The 21,255-nt window shown below is 42.1% G+C and overlaps 1 protein-coding gene across 1 annotated transcript in view; it reads right to left on the bottom strand.

Annotated features, from left to right (window-relative positions):
* The window catches only part of dhrs3b (dehydrogenase/reductase (SDR family) member 3b), a 21,195-nt gene extending 11,289 nt beyond the window's left edge, over positions 1–9,906 (bottom strand). The window contains exon 1 of the mRNA XM_017717939.2: positions 9,215–9,906. Within this exon, the coding sequence (XP_017573428.1) occupies positions 9,215–9,409 (195 nt within the window). The 5' untranslated portion in view covers positions 9,410–9,906. The remainder of the gene's footprint in view (positions 1–9,214) is intronic.
* Positions 9,907–21,255: the final 11,349 nt, after the last annotated feature.

Below are 21,255 nucleotides of genomic sequence, written 5' to 3'. Positions count from 1 at the left end.
GAGGGTTGGGTTTAGGTTTTGGGTTGATCTTAAGGTGAGGGTTAGAATTAGGGCCAGGGTGAGGGTTAGGTGTTGGGTTGAGGTTGGTAAGGTTAGATTTTGCATAATAGAAGTAACATAATAATTTATTCTTAATAATTCATTCTTAACGTAAGTAATATATCAACAGAACATCTTCAAGACATTTACTTCAATACTGAATACTTCAGTACAATTGCTGATACTCTGTTAAGAGTTAATTAATCATCTACAAAGGACAAGTTACCAACATCTGTAAGGGGACTGTCAGGGCTGAACCGCTGTCACCTGAAAGGGCGGACAAGTATAAATGAGTCAGGTTGTGATGTCAGAGACGGAGTAAAAATGGGCTGTTTTTCCATGTACAGATTGAGGGGTGAATGTTAAAGTTTAATCTCCCAATATTGACCGACTGCACCAAACTCCTTCATTTACAACTATTTTTCTATTATATGGGCCCTTCGAATTCTCTTACTGTGAGAAACCTGATGGGCCTGATGGTCTGATGGGCGCTTTTACTTTGCATTTATATCATCAAGAAAGACTTAAGCTCTTGAAGAGCTCTGGTGGTTTGCTATTGGTCAGTTCAGTAGGTTTTCAAATCTTTACTACGTGACCCTTTTTTAACCTCTCTGTATCTCTCAATTTAATTACTCAATTTAATGGTGCCAGTAATTAGCGAAGTACTCAATTATTAATGTATTTGGCAGGGACAGACTTGTAAAAAGAAGTGTGAAAAGAAGGAGTTCACTGCTTTATGTTTATGTGGTTACGTGTGTGTGTGTGTGTGTGTGTGTGTGTGTGTGTGTCAGGGTGTGTGTGTGTGTCAGGGTGTGTGAGGGGCACTGGGAGTTCAGGAGGCAGTCGCCTGCCGTTGTCTAATTAGTGTGGAGACAGCAGGGTCAGCCACAGGGCACTGCCCAGCTGGGAGCTGTATACACCCTGTGGCCCTCCCCCAACACACACACACACACACACACACACACAAAGTAAGAGTGCAATTTACATAAGGCTCACTTCCTTAACACCTAACTACCAGCTTCAGCTTCGGCACCTTAGAGCTGTCATTCAGCCTGGGGCAACGATAACGGGCCTATATTAACAGAACCTGACCCTCCAGGTTTCTGACCCATAAGTAATTCTTGATTTTCACTGTTATTTTTCAGTTATATTAGAAATACACATACACTGTGATGTTTGCAGAGTCTCACTTTCCATGAAAAGCAGGTTTGGCCTAAATTATGACTTGATATTCTCCTTTTCCAACTATAAAACAACTTGACAAAACGCCTTACCTTAGGAGCGAAGCCGGAGCCTCTGTACTTTATCCCAGTCAAATTGTTTAGCTGTTTTGGGCCAGAAGGTTTACAATTAGGGATTGGCTGCATATGTTTGGCTGAAAAACAGTACTTTTGGTGTTCAGCAGAGAAAAAGAGCCCAATGTTTTCATCAAAAAAACTTTACATAGGCTCAGAAAATGTCCAAATCAGATACTCTGCAAATGATGTTTATGGTAATGAACATGAAACATGAGAGACAGATAAAAATGCTGTTGGCCCAAAACCGCTAAAAGATTTGTTAAAATGTGGAAAGCATGTAGTGATGAACAGTGAAAATCTTTGGTCGAAATCAGAAATGAGACGAATCAAAATACAGTTTGCACAAAATAAACATACTAAAAAGTAGGTTCTAGTATTTCCCATGACACCTAATACACTGTATCTAATAAACTTGCTTCCTTATTAGCATCTCCTTTCCTTTCTGCTGCTGTTTTTGAGTACTGAGCATTTTCAAGTGGTATAAAAAATAAATAAATAAGTAAACAAAAAAAACTTTAAATAGGCTCAGAAAATGTCAGAATCAAATACTTTGCAAATGACATTTATGTTAATGAACATGAGACACTGTTGCTTGTTGCCTTTGAGCAGCAGTGGATTGAAAAGCTTGGTAGTGTGTTATTGTTTCATTGAAAATGCCTGAAAATGCTCAGTACTCAAAAACAGCAGCAGAAAGGGTCATGGGAAATACTAGAACCTACTTTTTAGTATGTTTATTTTGTGCAAACTGTATTTTGATTCGTCTCATTTCTGATTTCGAACAAAGATTTTCACTGTTCATCACTACATGCTTTCCACATTTTAACAAATCTTTTAGCGGTTTTGGGCCAACAGCATTTTTATCTGTCTCTCATGTTTCATGTTCATTACCATAAACATCATTTGCAGAGTATCTGATTTGGACATTTTCTGAGCCTATTTAAAGTTTTTATGATGAAAATTTTGGGCTATTTTTCTCTGTTGGCTGAAAACCAAAAGTACAGTTTTTTGACCTTTTTCAGCCAAACATATGCAGCGCGTGCCTAAATTTAAAACTTTTGGCCCAAGGCAGCTAAAAGATTTGACTGGGATAAAGTACAGAGGCTCCGGCTTCGTTCCTAAGGTAAGGCGTTTTGTCAAGTTGTTTTTATTTTTGCAGTTGGTGCTAGGAAACTGGCTAAATCTTCTCTTTAACATGTAACGTTACTGCAAAGTGACAAAGAAAGAAAGCACAAAAACATTTTGAAAAGATCCCCAAACTTTCTACACTACACTACGTCTGATGCTCTAATATTTGTATGTTAAATATTGTACAGCTAAAACACTGGCAGTCCTGCGTTGATGACGTCTGTGGGAACACTTCGCTAATTGTGGGCAATTAACACGGACAATCATTTTCCCATTCCGTTGTACTTGAAAACAAACAGTAATGCTGTTGGCTCCAATAAAAGCCAATGGCCCGATGCTGAAGCACCGGAATCTGCAGATTAGATTAAAACGCTGGAGTCCTCCTTTACAAGCAGCTACAAAGCATACAGACCTGCACCTGGAGCCAATGGGTGGTACTTTAGAGTCTCCTCTCCTTTCTGAAAGCACATTTATGATCCATTTATGGTCAGCCTCTTTAGAATTTCTAAAGAATGGGCTAATTGTGAAGCTAACAAGTGCAGGTGTTGCTCCTAAAGCCTTCACACCTTGACAATGAACAGCGATGGAGTGCTGAGAGCCACACTGGCTTCCTTTGTCGAACTGCAGCAAAGAGTGACGTCCGCAAGTCGCTACTGAATGCGTCTTTGGGAAAACGTAGTGAAAACAAGTAAAAAGGCAGACTCACTGTGGCCTCATACTAACCGAACCCCTTGGATGATTGTATGAGTATGAGGCTCCACACTTTCGTTCCTCGCTCTCACAGCTATGTAACTTTCACATTCATTTTACAGGAGGAACTGAAAAATTGCACGGAAAGCAAATGATGCCTAAAGGAAAATCATCTTAAATCTAAAAACATATATCGCTGTTGTCCGAAGAAAACCTTGCATCTCCAAAATCGTAACTTTACAGGAGAAGAAAAAAACACACTTTACTTTTAATGTAAGTCAATGGAACCAGAATATTTTCCAAGTCATTTTAAGCTGTTTCTTTTAATCCCTTCATCATGAAATTTACACACAGTATAAAGGGCAATGGGTATTTTCAAATTAATGCAAAAACTGAAAAATGTGTTTAGGTTTGTTGGTCATTTCGTATAGTGAATAAAAATGGCTTGGTCTGCGTTGTAAAACGTTCTGAGCCCTGGTTCCCATCACCACTACACACAAAGTCAGCAAATTTACATTTATGGCATTTGGCAGACGCTCTTATCCAGAGCGACTTACAGTTTGATCATTTTAGACAGGGAGGTGAAGGTGGTGTTGGGAGTCTTGCCCAAGGACGCTTATTGGTATAGAGTAGGGAGGTTACCCAGGTGGGGAATTGAACCCAGTCTACAGCAAAGAAGGTAGAGGTGTTACCCACTACACTATACTAACCAGTATACAAATGACATGCCATATCAAACCACATACATATATGTATGTATGTATACAGAATAAGGATAGAAAATTATTCCAGTATAGAATTCATAAGGACAGAACATGGAGAACAATGGCTCAGTATAGGACTGCCTCTGAGATTCATAATGCAATCACCACCCCCTGGTCAAATTGCAAATTTTTAAAAATAGGTTAATACATCGTCTACAGGGAGCAAACTTTGGCCAATTTCAGTGCACAATTTCAATTTAACATAGCAGAAAATATAGAACGTACAATATATAATGTGCCAAAATGTCACAGGCCACATTTTCCCCAATGTTATATTCAGCAAATAAACAGTAACTGTGCATTTAAATGTGCAGAAATCTTTTCACTTAGAAAAGCAACAAAACATGGTGCATCTGACTGAGGGCACCCAAATGTTTGCATATGACATTAAACAATTGAAAATAAACTGGAAAGCAGATGCTGCACTATTTAAAACTGACAACAGCAAAGCAAAAAGAAAGCAAAACAAAACAGATTACTGCATGGATTTTCCCAAGGGAGAGTGGAAGTGAGCACGTATGAGTCAGTGAATTAGAAGCAGGCTGGAGGACTTGGTCTAAACTATATTTCCATATACACTCGCCCATCCAGATCATTGAATCCAGGTGTTCCAGTCACTTCCATGGCCACAGGTGTATAAAGCCGAGCCCCTAGGCCTGCAGACTGCTTCTACAGACATTAGTGAAAGAATGGGTCGCTCTCAGGAGCTCAGTGAGTTCCAGCGTGGTACCGTGATCGGACGCCACCTGTGCAGCAAGTCCAGTCGTGAAATTTCCTCACTACTAAATATTCCACAGTCCACTGTCAGTGGGATTATAACAAAGTGGAAGCGATTGGGAACGACAGCAACTCAGCCACGAAGTGGTTGTAACGTAAAATGACAGAGCGGTCAGCGGATGCTGAGGGGCATAGTGCGCAGGGGTCACCGACTTTCTGCAGAGTCAATCACTACAGACCTCCACACTTCATGTGGCCTTCAGATCAGCTGAAGATGAGCTGAAGCTGTTATAGCTGCAAAGGGTGGGCCAACATCAAATTAAACCCTATGGATTAAGAATGGGACGTCACTCAATCTCATGTGCGTGTGAAGCCAGACGAGCGAATACTTTTGGCAATATAGTGTGTTTCCGGTTTAAGAGCAATGCTGCATGTTTATGACGGGTGAGGCCGCCACATTTCTTTCCTGCTCTTGATTTTCAACAAGGATCCGTTGAAAGTCAGTGTGTTTCCTGACCCAGACGGCCAAGCCTCACGATTTACAGGCACTACCACTACAACACGTACGACTGCAGGCAAAGAAAAACATTCCCAAATTTCTCAACCACACAATAGAATGAGCCAGATATGGAGCATGTTAAAGGAACAGTCCATTGCTTTTCGGTTCATTCCCTGCCTGCTCCATCTGTGCCATGACGTCATTTACTACACACAATAATTCCAACACATTTCCCTGCACTTAGTAAAAGAACAGCTTTTTGTGTCACTGTGTTCACTGAGGCGTCACAGCCTTGTGATTTTCCCTTTTTGGGGGAAAACTAAGCATTCAGTCACTTCCTGTCCCTCTTTGCTCCTCTGATAAATCCATGATGAAGGAATAAACAGACTGCCTTACACACTTTGCATCACAGGGATCTTGACAGTGCAAAGCAGACAAAACAGCTTATTATGACAACATTCTGCAGCAATGACTTCAGTAACTGCTTCAGTTTAATCCATAAACTAAACATAATTACTGAATACTGAGCCTGAAGGCGAATAACTGAAAAGTAAGCCTGGGGTTTGAAGAGGAATTCCAACATTACAAAACAAAAAAATCTTCATAATTAAATGGTTAGGATTCAAACGGAGTCATGGAGAGTGGTCTGGTGTGGAGCGCTCTGTTCTAGAGCAACTAACCCAGTCCAAATGGGTCACATTGGTGGTGATAGGAACCAGACATCCAAAGAGTTTAATGCCTTTAAAAGTAGCTCTCAGAAAGTTAACACACTGTCCCATGTTGGGCGCACTGGTTTTGAGAGAAGGTTCTGTTAAACACCTTATTCTGCCGTTAACACAATGACATAATAAACGTCAGAATGTGTTTAGGTTCGTTGGTCATTTCGTATAGTGAATAAAAATGGCTTGGTCTGCTTTGTAAAACATTCTGAGCCCTGGTTCCCATCACCACTACACGCAAAGTCAGCAACTTTCTATACAGTGCACCGTTTCAGAGCAGAAGAGCTAGATATCTGACACGCACTCCTCATGGAAGTCAATAGGCAGATGGTGAAACCCCTTCCTACTGGCTTCTACTGGGACTGTGTTATGAGTCAGTGCTTTTTCCGTTCCGTTCTAATTACAGGGAAATTACTGTTTGTGCTAATCGACTGTGTGATACAGATGCAGTAGCTGGAATTTTCCCTTAACAGAGAAAACAGCATCGGCAGCAAGTACAGAATCTGTGTCTCTCACATTAAGTGATGTGCCCAGTGTCTCGGCTCTTGGCAGCAAACGCCCGCTTGGATTAGTGTCCTGCATTTGAGAGTCCACAGTAATTAGAACCGGGCTGCGCTGCAGAGCTGTAATATTTGCAGTGCAGTGTGTTTTACGCACCACAATCAGTCTATTTCCTATTGTTTCTTTAACGAGGCTGTTTCATTACTGTTCCTGGATATATGTAAACGATCTCCGTTCTGATTTGCTGCCCTGTTAGTTTTCAGCGCCGTGTGGACACAAATCTGATCTTTTCAAATCCGACCTGAGCCACTTTCATATGTGGTCCAAGATCGGATGCGTATCCGATTCGGGGCCACGTGACCTTAACGTGACGCTCAGATCGGAATTCATGTGCTTTTTTTAAACTGCTCCGTCATTCAGCGTTACCATGGTAACAGCGGCGACCAGCCGTTAAAGCCTGTAAACGGTGGAAAAGCGGCTCATCTCACCTTTTTCTCCTCCGTCTGGCTCTAATAACGAAGCTGAGAGCTGATCAGAGTTAATGATCTTCTCAGCGAAGCTCGTTCTGCTCGTTAGTTTGTGCTGATGATGCAGTGATTCAGTCACGTGACGTTACTGAGTAGGAGGAGCTCATGAGGGTCAGTTCAGGAGCCGGTTCATCACATTAATGACAGATTAGAGTCACTGACCTAAACCAGTGTGAATGTAGCCCATATATCTGCTAGCTGGTGTTAAATGCTGTGATACGCTCTGACATGGATGTGGCAGGAGTGATGGCAGTAAGGCGGTGTGATGCCGCACTGACGTACTGAGCCACCAGTAATAATGTTTTCTTTTTAAATGATTGATATTTCTTCAACTTAGTTTCTTCAACTATTCCATGACATTCCACTATGTGTTTTCTGAGCACTTCACAATGTACCAGTCTTTTATTCCACTGTCCCAACTGTTTTGAAACATGTTGCTGGCATCAGATTTATAACAGGTGTCTATTTAAAAAAAAACAACAACAAAATTTCACAGTTTCAACACGTGATATTTTGTACTATTTGCAATTAAATATAGGGTTTGAATGATTTGCACGTCACTGAATTCTGTTTTTATTTACATTTTTCGCAGCATCCCAACTTTTTAGAAATGGGGCTGTAAATTGAGGAAAATGCAGGTTTCCATGATATGGGCCCTTTAAGGAATGGCAGGTTCCTTAAAATCTGCTGACTGGCTGATTCAGACTGGTGCACAGCTCCAGCCAGGCAAACTGAACGAGCACTTTTCTTGTTGAGTTCCACAAGTGGTGATGCTCGATGCATCAATGGATCAGATTAGAGAATAATATTCAGATTTCTCAGATTTTCAATGTCAATACACAACAGTTCTCTAAAGTAAGGGCAGCGTGGTGCTTTCCACACATGGCCTGGCTCAACCCACATCGACTGAACAATCAAAACTGAGGAATAACTGAAAATCTAAGAACTATGGAAGGAATTAAACTGCTCAGACGTCTGGTTCCCATCACTACTGCTGTGGCCAATCCTGACTCAGTATGTCTCACATTAAGTCACTCTGAATGACTCTGTTTACATCGTAATTATGCAGAAATAATCATAAAAAAATGTGGAATTACCTTTATAATATTCCATTTTACAATGTCTTGTATCATAAACTCTTAAAGGGGAATTCCACCAATTTTTCCAAATTTCTGAGTAATTCAGTCCATGAGATGTAAACAGAGCTATTCAGAGTGGTTTGGGGTGAAATGGTTCACTGTGGCCAAACTTACAGACTCGCCTTTCTTTACAGTGGTGGTAGGAAGCAGAGAGTGATGTCTGCAATGCAAATATAGCCATTTTATTTACTATATAATACCACTAGTGTACCTACACGTGTCTTCTGAGTTACATGTCGCTGCTGTCAGAAGAAAGCCTTGTATGTCTAAAATGGTAACTTTACAGGAGAAGGAAAAAACCTAGTCTACTTTTAATGTAAGTCAATGGAACCAGACGTCTTTCCAAGTGGTTTTGGGCTGTTTTTGTTGGTCCATTCTTCCTGAAATTTACGCACAATGTGAAAAGCAACAGGTATTTTCAAATTATGGCAAAAACTGAAAAACAACAAAAAAATGATATACAAGGTTTTCTTGCGACAGCAGCGACATGTAATGCTGATGATGGTAAAATAGTCTAATATCTGAAAATAATAGGTGTTTTGGGGACCGTTCAACTATTTTGACTTTAAAAGCGTCCAAGCCTTTATAACAACACTATAATAAAGCAATGTGGCAGATATCAGGCGTCATGTATTAAACCGCTTCATGCAATAACTTTCCATAGGGGAGCTTTTAGAGGGGGACGTCTGGTTCCTATCACCACCACTGTGAGCAGCTCTGACTGGGTAAGTTTCTCTAGAATGCAGGATTTCACACCAAACCGCTCTGAGTTGAATTTTTGGAAAAATCGGTGACGTTGCCCTTTGTGTTGTAGAACGACATGAACAGTATCATTCACAAGTATGTCGTGCAATTCACTGCAGACCAAGAAAACTATAGTAGTGAACGTGGCTCTTCACAACGGTGCACCAGGAGCTCCAATGCATGTAATTAACATGTAATAAACACGGCTATTCCTAGTGAAAAGGGGTAACATTGTAACAAGTTATAAATGCCTTGTTTTAAGCACCAGGACCTTCTTTGAGAAGCAATTCGGTCTTTTTTAAAGTGAACCAATATGTTTTAACCAACAACCAGCTGGTTTTAGCAAATTAAACCAGCTTTTAAAGGTGTTTTTAACGCCAACAGCGAAAGGTCAACAGGTAGCTGCAGAAATAATAACATAAACGCATTTTCAAGGTATTTATTTAACTCACCTTCTTAGCTCCACACTTGGCGAACTCCTTAGCCAGGTGACGACCGATGCCCCGTCCACCCCCGGTGATCAGCACCACGTCCCCGCTCAGGTCTCTCCTTCTGCCGGGCAGCAGGAGCCGCACGCCCGCCCTCAGCGTGTGGTAGAGGATCTGGAGGGGCAAAAGCAGCACGCAGCCCACCGCCCTCACATCCATTTCAGACGGTGACAGGACTCGACTGAAGCCCCCGGCTCCTGCTCACTCAGTCACCGGCTTTTTAACTCGTTTTGCTCGGGAGTGAACCGAGGCTTCAGCGCTGACACTCGAGCGCTTGTTTGTTGTTGTTGTTGTCGTTTTTCTCCAGCCGCTGATCACGTAGCATCTTCTTTCCGCCGCTTTATGTGTTAAAAAGCTGGGAAAATCCCTCAGATATCGGAAGAGGCGAGCAGGCAGGAGGGTTTGGACCCTGCCGCTCGAGCTGAGGACTCGCAGCGACAAGTGTGTGAGGTGTAATGCGGGCTAAAGCTACGGCTAGTCACCTCAGCCCTGACTGACACGGCCTGCGGCTCGGAGCGGAGTTTTAAACTGCCCATTAATCCTGACTGACAGCTTCTCCCCACAGAGTGTTTAGTGAGGGGTTGTTTTCGACTGCCCTCTGCGTCCCCTCCCCACACACACACACACACACACACACACACACACACACATATACTCACATATACACACACATACACATATACTCACACACACACACACACACACACACACTCACACAGTCACACACACTCACATATACTCACACACACACATATACTCACACACACATATACACACACACATATACTCACACATACACACACATACACATATACTCACACACACACTCACACACACTCACATATACTCACACACACACATATACACACACACATATACTCACACATACACACACACACACACTCACACACACTCACATATACTCACACACACACATATACTCACACACACATATACACACACACATATACTCACACATACACACACATACACATATACTCACACACACACACACACACACACTCACACAGTCACATATACTCACACACACACATATACTCACACACACATATACACACACACATATACTCACACATACTCACACATACACACACATACACATATACTCACACATACACACACACTCACACAGTCACATATACTCACACACATATACACACACACACACACACTCTCTCTCTCACACACACACATATACTCACACATACACACACACACACATATACTCACACACTCTCTCTCACACACACTCACACAGTCACACACACACATACACATATACTCACACACACATACTCTCACACACATACACACACACGTTGGCATGACTGAACAGCAGTCCTGGCTTACAGGATAATATTGAAACCGGTTGGACTAGAAACGTCTCGGTTCGCTGCGATTCCATTTCGATTCCGATGTTTTTCATCACTTCAATGCTGATTATCAGTCATTCAGGCAACAAGCCGATAACAACTTGATAGTGAACGTTTATCGTTTTTCTAAATTTTTGTGTACATTCAAACAATCATTGTACAAAAGTTTCACATCCCATACAGAAATCTGATCTATCCACATTATATTGCCAAAGGTTTTCACTCCCCCATCCAAATCACTGAACTCAGGTGTTCCAGTCACTTCCATGGCCACAGGTGTATAAAGCCGAGCCCCTAGGCCTGCAGACTGCTTCTACAGACATTAGTGAAAGAATGGGTCGCTCTCAGGAGCTCAGAGAATTCCAGCGTGGTGCCGTGATCGGACGCCACCTGTGCAGCAAGTCCAGTCGGGAAATTTCCTCCCTACTAAATATTCCACAGTCCACATTCCACAAGTCTGGGTTTGGCGGTTGCCAGGAGACGGTACTTGTCTGACTGCATTGTGCCGAGTGTAAAGTTTGGTGGAGGGGGGGATCATGGTGTGGGGGTGTTTTTCAGGAGTTGGGCTCGGCCCCTTAGTTCCAGTGAAAGGAACTCTTAAAGCTTCAGCACCAAGAGATTTTGGACAATTTCACGCTCCCAACTTTGTGGGAACAGTTTGGGGACGGCCCCTTCCTGTTCCAACATGACTGCGCACCAGTGCACAAAGCAGGTCCATAAAGACGTGGATGAGCCAGTTTGGTGTGGAAGAACTCGACTGGCCTGCACAGAGTCCTGACCTCAACCCCATAGAACACCTTTAGGATGAATTAGAGTGGAGACTGTGAGCCAGGCCTTCTCGTCCAACATCAGCGCCTGACCACACAAATGTGCTTCTGGAAGAACGGTCAGAAATTCCCATAAACACTCCTAACCATTGTGGAAAGCCTTCCCAGAAGAGCTGAAGCTGTTATAGCTGCAAAGGGTGGGCCGACATCATATTAAACCCTATGGATTAAGAATGGGACCTCACTTAATTTCATATGCGAGTGAGGCCAGACGACCGAATACTTTTGGAAATATATTTTATAAAGGGTCAGGCAAATATTTAAAATATAGTGCTGTCAGAACAAAAGCTCGTATCTCTAAAATGTTAATTTTACAATGGAAGAATTTTTCCGAGTGGTTTTGCATCATTTCTTGTGGTTCAACCTTCATGAAATTTAAACATAATGTAAAGGCCAACAGGCATTTCCAAATTATGTCAAACACCTAAAAACAACAAACATGGAGATACAAGGCTTTGTTTCTAGCAGAGATCTGTACATATATATTGTGTACATGTATGTAAGCAACATATTGAATGTAAACGCATAATATATGTCTGTGTGTCAGATGCATTGTTAAATACATACCAGTACAGTCAGCCTTGTTACTGTTAGCTATTTGCATTTAAATAATAAATTATTTAAATAATAAATTATTTAAATGGGTCAATCATTTTTTAATAATTTCATGTTTTACAAAGTCCATGTGTTTAGAATTTGGTTATGTGGCTCAGCGAGTAAACAAACTCCCACTTCATGTTCCTTGCATAACATGCATGTCCATATGTGACAAAAATTAGTTGGATATGAGGGAAATTAATATACCACTGTTATCAGATCAAAGCCTTGTATCTTCAGAATGGTGACTTTACAAGAGAAGGAAAAACCTACTTTACTTTTAATGTAAGTCAATGGAACCGAACGTCTTTCCAAGTCATTTTGGGTCCTTTCTTTTGGTCCATTCATCATGAAATTCACACACAATGTAAGAAGTGACAGGCATTTTCAGTTTATGTGAAAACCTGAAAAATTACAAAAATGGAGATACGAGGTTGCAGCAGTGATATGATAATATACAGTATGTTTCTTACATTTGAAGACCATTTATTGCCATATCCCAGATTTCCATATGGGATAATTCACAGTACTGTGCAAAACTATTTAACACATTATTCAAAACTACTTATATTGGTGATGAGTTTATTTTTGCTGGTAAAAATGATCAAATATTATTAAAGTAAATGGAAAATAAATGTGGACACTGTACAATTAATTTTTTACCAAAACATTAATCTTGTGAGCTGGTTTTGAAGAACATCGTTTTGATTCCAAACATCTCCTCTATGCATCCCAAACTGCATCTTTGGCACACTTGATTTAACACAATGGAGCGATTCGCCGAACCAAGTACTGGACGAGAACTTCAATTAATACGGGGCAGCTATGAGGAAAGGTGGAGGCATAATTAAAGGACCACTTTGGCAGAAGAAAGTACAGAAGAAAACCTTGTATCTGTAATGAGGAGCGAGGAGGCGGACGCATATGTGGAGATAAGCGAGTTTTATTTCGGGCGAATCCAGGGTTGTGGTCATGACAGTCCAGGTTCAAAGAGCTAACATTGGGGTTCAGACATGATGAAAGACAGAACCTCAAACAAGAACCAAACATGAGAAAACAATACATACATCCAACAAACATCAAACATGAATCATATCAAACAAAAGACCAACAAGAAACTCAGGAAAACACAGGGCTCAAATACAAACAGGGATAACGAGGGATAACAGGACACAGGTGGAAAACAGGTGGGAACAATCAGGGGTGGAGTCATGAAACAAGAGGGCAGGACTGACAACCAAAACAAAAGCACATGGACAGGATTGGGAAGTAAACACAACAGAAGCACATGGACAGGATTGGGAAGTAAACACAACAGAAGCACATGGACAGGATTGGGAAGTAAACACAACAGAAGCACATGGACAGGATTGGGAAGTAAACACAACAGGAGCACATGGACAGGATTGGGAAGTAAACACAACAGGAGCACATGGACAGGATTGGGAAGTAAACACAACAGGAGCACATGGACAGGCCTGGGAAGTAAACACAACAGAAGCACATGGACAGGACTGGGAAGTAAACACAACAGGAGCACATGGACAGGACTGGGAAGTAAACACAACAGGAGCACATGGACAGGCCTGGGAAGTAAACACAACAGGAGCACATGGACAGGACTGGGAAGTAAACACAACAGGAGCACATGGACAGGATTGGGAAGTAAACACAACAGGAGCACATGGACAGGACTGGGAAGTAAACACAACAGAAGCACATGGACAGGACTGGGAAGTAAACACAACAGGAGCACATGGACAGGCCTGGGAAGTAAACACAACAGGAGCACATGGACAGGACTGGGAGGTGCCAATCGTGACAGTATCTCTATTTTTGTTGTTTTTCAGGTTTTGACAAAATTTGAAAATACCTGCTGTTCTGTGTAAATTCCATGATGAATGGAGTTCAAATGACTTGGAAAAACGTCTGGTTCCTCTGACCTGCATTAAAAGTAAAGTATGTTTTTTCCTTCTCCTGCATAGTTACCATTTTGAAGGTACGAGGTTTTCTTCCCCCAGCAGCGAATTATTATAAAATAAATGAGAAGTTTTAAATAGCTATTCCAGTAAAATCAAGAAAGCTGTAATCTGTGTCCCAACGTTGACCATATGTAGGACGACTTTGGAACTCATTGTGTTGTTATATTGCATTTCCAGTCAAGCAAAATGTTCACGTTCGAGTCTGTCAGAAATACGTCCAGGATTAGGAGACCGGTTTAATTAGTGAATAATATGTAGTGGATCAGTTGCTGAACCACTGAAAAAAAAGATGTGAAAAGTCCAGTGAGGTGAGCGGACATTATTTCCATCATTATTTGTGGCCTTTTTATAGATGAGCAACATTTTACCGTGAGACTGTTCCCTTCACGTCTCTGGAACGGCCGTCTTAGAGGAATAATGCTCCAGTGTCTTCACCAGGCCCAGGCGATTTCACTAAAGAGCGGGAAAATGAGGCTTATAAAAAGGTGTTGAATGCTGTAATAACATGGGCGTGAGCGGTGGGGTAACGGTGACAGGCTGTCTCAGTGACAGGCTGATATTGAATGTTGGGGTGTGTGTGTGTCTGTCGACGCATGTGGTTATCCAAACGTAATAGCTCTGTTATCAGACACTTCTCTCCAAAGCCCTCAGCCACTGTTATACAAACACCACAGAGCTTCCAGGCCTGGGCGAAAGGACGATCTCCTCTGGCCACTGCAGGCCCAGAACACGGAGACCTTTGTAAATACCTCTTAAAACCCCCACTGTAAATCCAGGAGCCAGCCGTGGAGATTCCAGTCTGTGATTTTTGGCCCTGGCCTCGGCTTTTACTGGGGAAAGCTGAATGGGGGACTGCTCAAACTGGAATGGGCCTAAAAGCAGCCTCACAATGGCTGCTTTGTGCTGGCCTGAGCTTCTTAGTAATGGCCCAGAGCCTCTCTGGGAAGACTAAATGGTTGTCTAGTTGTGGAAAATGTGTCGCAGTGAAATGTGCTTGTGCTGTCGAGCTGCTCCAGAAGCTCGTTTGCAGAGAGGAAAGCAGCAGAGAGGAAAAGTAAAGAGGAAAGAAGAAGCTGGTATAAAGGTTCAAAGACTAAACACTGGACAGAGACAGGAATCTACCTAAGCATTCCCAAGTTTTACTGCATATATACTGGTCCTATATAACTTACAGTGGCTTGGCCTTTCCAGCCTTCTGTATTGCAGCCACAGCCTTGCATCAGTTAGACTGTCGCTGCCACCTACAGATCAGCAGAGAAAGTTCAGATGGGTGAAATCAAGCACAGCACATCTTTAACCACAGTTCACGCAGCAGTTCTTTTACCAGAAGCCTACGCACAGTGAAGATCATTAACATTTATCTTCTGCATATTTAGTTATTACTTTACTATTTTTGTGAACATGAAATATATACGTTTTATATAGATATACATGGTTTTTATCAATGCATAAAAATGCGTCGTTCAGATCTGATGCACAGTTCCAATTCTCCCTTTATCCCAAATGTGTTTATCAGCCGAAACATTTTGGTGTCAAAGATTAGCTTCTTTAGTTCTGACCTGGAGTCATAATGGAAGCTAAAGTACAGCAATTAGGACTCTGCACAACTGTTTCTGACGCTGTTTTCACTGACATACTTTTTTTTAATTAAAATGGACAAAAGAAAATGGTTATTAGTGTTTTAAGACATGCAACATTCATTTTTAGTGATGACTGTATGTCATACTGTGTAAAAACCATATTGGATGTCAACACAATTTAAAGCAAGTGTGTGATGAGTAACTGAGTATCTGAGTAAATGTAATGAGTTTCTGTACTTTAGTATTTTTGGTGTATCTGTACTGAAGTTTCTCCGTTCTGGGCGACTTTTTCCTTTCACTCCACTACATTTCAGAGTCTAATATCCGACTTTTTCCTCCTACATTTTGAGAAATCTGTCGCTCCTTTTGGTTTCTGTGTGTATAAAAACGTCACATGTCAAAACGAAAGAAGCGCAAAGCCAGAGCACCAATCAGGGCCCAGCGGTCACTTTGTTTAGAGCTGGTTTTGACCTGTTGGTCATACCGACCCAGTGCAGCACACGGTTCTACACTTTTCATAAAAATCTAAATAGTAGACTTCGAGACAAAAGTTGTAATATTTCTAGAAACTAATTGTATTATTTTGGGAATAAAGTCTTAACATTTCTAGAATAAAGTTGTAATATTTTGAGATAGAAGTTGTAATAATTGGCGAATATAGTGGTCTAACTGTAGGGGGCTGTCATAACGTATTGGGGTCTCAGTTGCTGCTCTGGAGGTAAAATATCCATCTTCTAAGCTGCTTCTCCGTCAGGGTCGGGGGGGGAGCTGGAGCCTATCCCAGCAGTCTTCGGGGGGAAGGCAGGATACACCCTGGACAGGTCGCCAGTCCATCGCAGGGCAGACAGACAGACACAGACAGTCACTCACACCCAGGGGCAGTTTAGCACGTCCAGTTGGCCTGACTGCATGTCTTTGGACTGTGGGAGGAAACCGGAGAACCCGGAGGAAACCCACGCAGACACGGGGAGAACATGCAGACTCCACACAGAGAGGACCCCGGTCGCCCGGCTGGGGAATCAAACCCAGGCCCTCTTCGCTTTAACCCAAATACATGATTTGTGTACTTTGTTCCACCACTGGATGATTTAGATGTGTATTTTGCATAATGCTAACTAGATATAAGCTATATTGTACCCTTATTTGTTGGCTGCATTACATCCAGAGTGAAAGCATGACCAACAACACAGCCTGCTGAAAAAGAAAAATTGAGGTATTTTCAGTTCTTGGGGAATTTCCCTAGCAAGATAAGTGTCCTAGTATAGTATCTTGGTGATTTTGGCATTACTTCACATGATCGTTAGACTGAGTGTGGAAACGTGACATCCTCATAATAAAGTAACCTCCTATGCAGAAAAGCTTGTAACCCAAAACTATTCAAGCAATGATTTCAGAACAGCGGATGCCCATAAACTTGCCTGCTACGTTTAACTTTGAGAAGATGCTGTACTGTCTAGAGTGACTGTGATTTCTTGAAATGTACAGGTATGAAACACACATACTATATCGCTGTTATTGGAACAAAACCTTGTATCTCCAAAAATGGTAACTTTACAGGAGAAGGAAAAAAACTACTTGACTTTTAATGTAAGTCAGGGGAACCAGAATTTTGGGCCATTCACCATGCAATTTATATAAAATGCAAAGAGAAACAGGAATTTTCAAATTATGTCAAAAACTTAAAAATGCAGATATGAGGTTTTCTTCTGACAGCAGCGATAAGCTAATGTACGTACACTATACTGCCAAAAGTATTCGGTCGTCTGGCTTCACTCGCATATGAAATTAAGTGACGTCCCATTCTTAATCCATAGGGTTTAATATGATGTCGGCCCACCCTTTGCAGCTATAACAGCTTCCACTCTTCTGGGAAGGCTTTCCACAAGTGTTAGGAGTGTTTATGGGAATTTCTGACCGTTCTTCCAGAAGCGCATTTGTGAGGTCAGACACTGATGTTGGAAGAGAAGGCCTGGATCACAGTCTCCGCTCTAATTCATCCCAAAGGTGTTCTATGGGGTTGAGGTCAGGACTCTGTGCAGGCCAGTCAAGTTCTTCCACACCAAACTGGCTCATCCACGTCTTTATGGACCTGCTTTGTGCACTGGTGCGCAGTCATGTTGGAGCAGGAAGGGGCCGTCCCCAAACTGTTCCCACAAAGTTGGGAGCAGGAAATTGTCCAAAATCTCTTGGTGCTGAAGCTTTAAGAGTTCCTTTCACTGGAACTAAGGGGCCGAGCCCAACTCCTGAAAAACACCCCCACACCATGATCCCCCCTCCACCAAACTTTACACTCGGCACAATGCAGTCAGACAAGTACCGTCTCCTGGCAACCGCCAAACCCAGACTCGTCCATCAGATTTCCAGACGGAGAAGCGTGATTGGTCACTCCAGAGAACACGTCTCCACTGCTCTAGAGTCCAGTGGCGGCGCTTTACACCACTGCATTCCACGCTTTGCATTGTGCTTGGTGATGTAAGGCTTGGATGCAGCTGCTCGGCCATGGAAAGCCATTCCATGTTCTATCACGGTACCACGCTGGAATTCACTGAGCTCCTGAGAGCGACCCATTCTTTCACTAATGTCTGTAGAAGCAGTCTGCAGGCCTAGGGGCTCGGCTTTACACACCTGTGGCCATGGAAGTGACTGGAACCCCTGAATTCAATGATTTGGATGGGTGAGTGAAAACCTTTGGAAATATAGTGCATATATGATATAAATATTGATAAAGTTGGTTTAACAGATTATGCTTGCAAAATGCAAACCCTATAATTGTAGACCACTTGTAACATTGCTAATTAAAACATTTCCACTTTAGGCTACAGGCTCAGTTATTGGCTTCATTAACGATCAAATTCAGATGTTTTGTATTTTGTTATTCTACTATAGGTATATTGTAGCTGTTGGAACAAAATCATAATACCATCATAATAAATCACTACCGATCAGCCCCCTAAACCCCCCCTGTCATCACACTGAGCGTGAAGTTACTTTGGAGTGCTGGCGTTCTATTGGATATGCAGTGTTAAGTTAGTGCCAGGCTAACGGTGGTGCACATTAACGGTGGTGAATAGTAACAGTGGTGAACATTAACGGTGGTGAACATTAACAGTGGTGAACATTAACAGTGGTGAACATTAACGGTGGTGAACATTAACGGTGGTCAGGTGGTTACTGAGAAAATCAGATTTTTCCACAGTTATCGGATTCTTAATGCATGTAAACACTCTGCATCTGAGGCGTGGTTGAGAGTTGGAAGGAAGACAGTCAGTCTGAGTGAATGAGCAGCTAATCAGTAAAGATTTGCACCTGTATATGCTTAACAACTGCCTGCAGTACCAAATATACTTTGGTACTGAAAGGACCAAAAACTGTTCTGGTCTGATAAAAGTAAAGTAAAGCAGAAGTTTACTCCCGTATTGACGAGAGCCAAAAGTACAGCTGCAGTTAGGGGACGTATGTGTCCAGCATGACGGCAATGTTTTTATAGCCCACCCCTGCAGTCATAAGCAGTTCATGACCATGACGTCAGCTAAAGTCAGGATAAGTCAAATATAAAAGCAGCCTTTATTAGCTGACGTCAGGCAGGAGACCGATCACTGGTTAAAACATGAATTGGAAAACTTGTGGCGCTAAACATGGAGTATGTTTGCAGAGAAAGTCCCACCCTTCAAGAGAAAGAGCCTATCAGCTCGCTGGTTATGCCACAGGCGGAGAAGGGTGAACGATACTCCGGCACGAATCGGAAAAGTCTAAGCTTTTTCCAGAAAAATCATATTTTTGTGCGTTATCAAGCCACACACTACAAACATTCATGAGGTTTGTCAGATTTTACCAGTGACTTCAAATGTGCTTTTAAAGCGGTAATTTGACCTTCAGTTTCAAGTATTTTGGTTTCTCTCCTTTTAAAAAAGTCCCCTGGTAGCAAGTGGATAGTGGACCACTGTTGGCCCACTGATGGCAAAGCTGGTGGTCTGCTGGCATTTTGCTCAGTGTTTTACAGGCAGTCCACGAGTGGTTAAGCATAGTTTTAGAGTTTTAGACAAAATTTCACTTATCATCACTCATTTTCCACTCAGAGCTAAATTTACCTGTTTTTCCTTCCTCTCTTCTTTATTTATACTTAGTAAATTAGTTTAGTACATAATTTTGATCAAAGTCAAGCAACGCTTACTATAAAAGCCTTTTATATCAGGCCTAGTTATGATTTTTTTCTCTCAGTTGTTTCATACCGTGCACCAAAGATTGGTAGAGAATATTTGTCTTAGTTGATTTCCCAAAATAAAAGTCTCTGTGCATTTAAAATCTGTTTGGCGAGATTAAAAACTAGGTGGAGTTTGTAGGCAGGGCAGTAACCTGGGTGGTCCTAGATTATTCACTAGATAACTAGAGGTCCTCATCATGATCTCGCCGTCTCATTCGAGAACTCCCTGATTGTTCCGTTTGTAGAGGCGAGAAGTCTTGGTGAGACTCTGGGTGGCCAGTTATCGTTCTCCACTCACATCGCGAACCTGACTCGGTCATGCAGGTTTCTCCTGTTCAACATCAGGAGGATCTGACCCTTCCTCACCCGAGAGGCCGCCCAGGTGCTCGTGCAGTCTCTGGTCATCTCAAGGCTTGACTACTGCAACTCACTCTTGGCTGGTCTTCCCATGTGGCCATCAAGCCTCTGCAGCTCATTCTGAATGCGGCAGCACGGCTCGTCTTCAATCTGCCCCAGTTCAGCCACGTCACCCCACTGCTGCGCTCCCTTCACTGGCTTCCTGTAGCTGCATCAGATTTAAACCCTAATGCTGGCCTACAAAGCCAAACATGCACCTGCCCCTACCGACTTGATGGCAATTGTGAAATCTGGAACTGAACCACGAGCCCTTCAAGCTTCGAGTACAACCATCCTTCAAGGCGCGTGGAAGACAAGCGTGGAGAATGTTCTCTGTACTGGAGTCCAGGTGGGGGAATGAACTCCCACTGGCTGTCCGAACAGCAGAGTCTCTCACTGTCTTCAAACGCAGACTGAAGACCGTCTCTTTACACAGCACTTAAATCAGCCCTGAGTTCAGTATTGACTGTCATGTATCGTACTGCACTTTTGTATTGTAGTGTAGTGTATTGTAGTGTAGTGTGTTGTAGTGTATTGTAGTGTAGTGTATTGTAGTGTATTGTAGTGTAGTGTATTGTAGTGTACTGTAGTGTAGTGTAGTGTAGTGTAGTGTATTGTATTGTAGTGTATTGTAGTGTATTGTAGTGTATTGTAGTGTAGTGTATTGTAGTGTACTGTAGTGTAGTGTAGTGTATTGTAGTGTAGTGTGTTGTAGTGTATTGTAGTGTATTGTAGTGTAGTGTATTGTAGTGTATTGTAGTGTAGTGTACTGTAGTGTATTGTAGTGTACTGTAGTGTAGTGTAGTGTATTGTAGTGTAGTGTAGTGTAGTGTATTGTAGTGTATTGTAGTGTAGTGTATTGTAGTGTACTGTAGTGTAGTGTAGTGTATTGTAGTGTAGTGTAGTGTATTGTAGTGTATTGTATTGCAGTGTATTGTATTGTAGTGTATTGTAGTGTAGTGTAGTGTAGTGTAGTGTAGTGTATTGTATTGCAGTGTACTGTAGTGTATTGTAGTGTATTGTAGTGT

Source organism: Pygocentrus nattereri, chromosome 21, assembly GCF_015220715.1.
Source record: "Pygocentrus nattereri isolate fPygNat1 chromosome 21, fPygNat1.pri, whole genome shotgun sequence".
NCBI classification, from domain to species: domain Eukaryota; kingdom Metazoa; phylum Chordata; class Actinopteri; order Characiformes; family Serrasalmidae; genus Pygocentrus; species Pygocentrus nattereri.
Note: the sequence above shows the minus strand (reverse complement) of the source record. Positions and strands in the feature narration are given on the sequence as shown.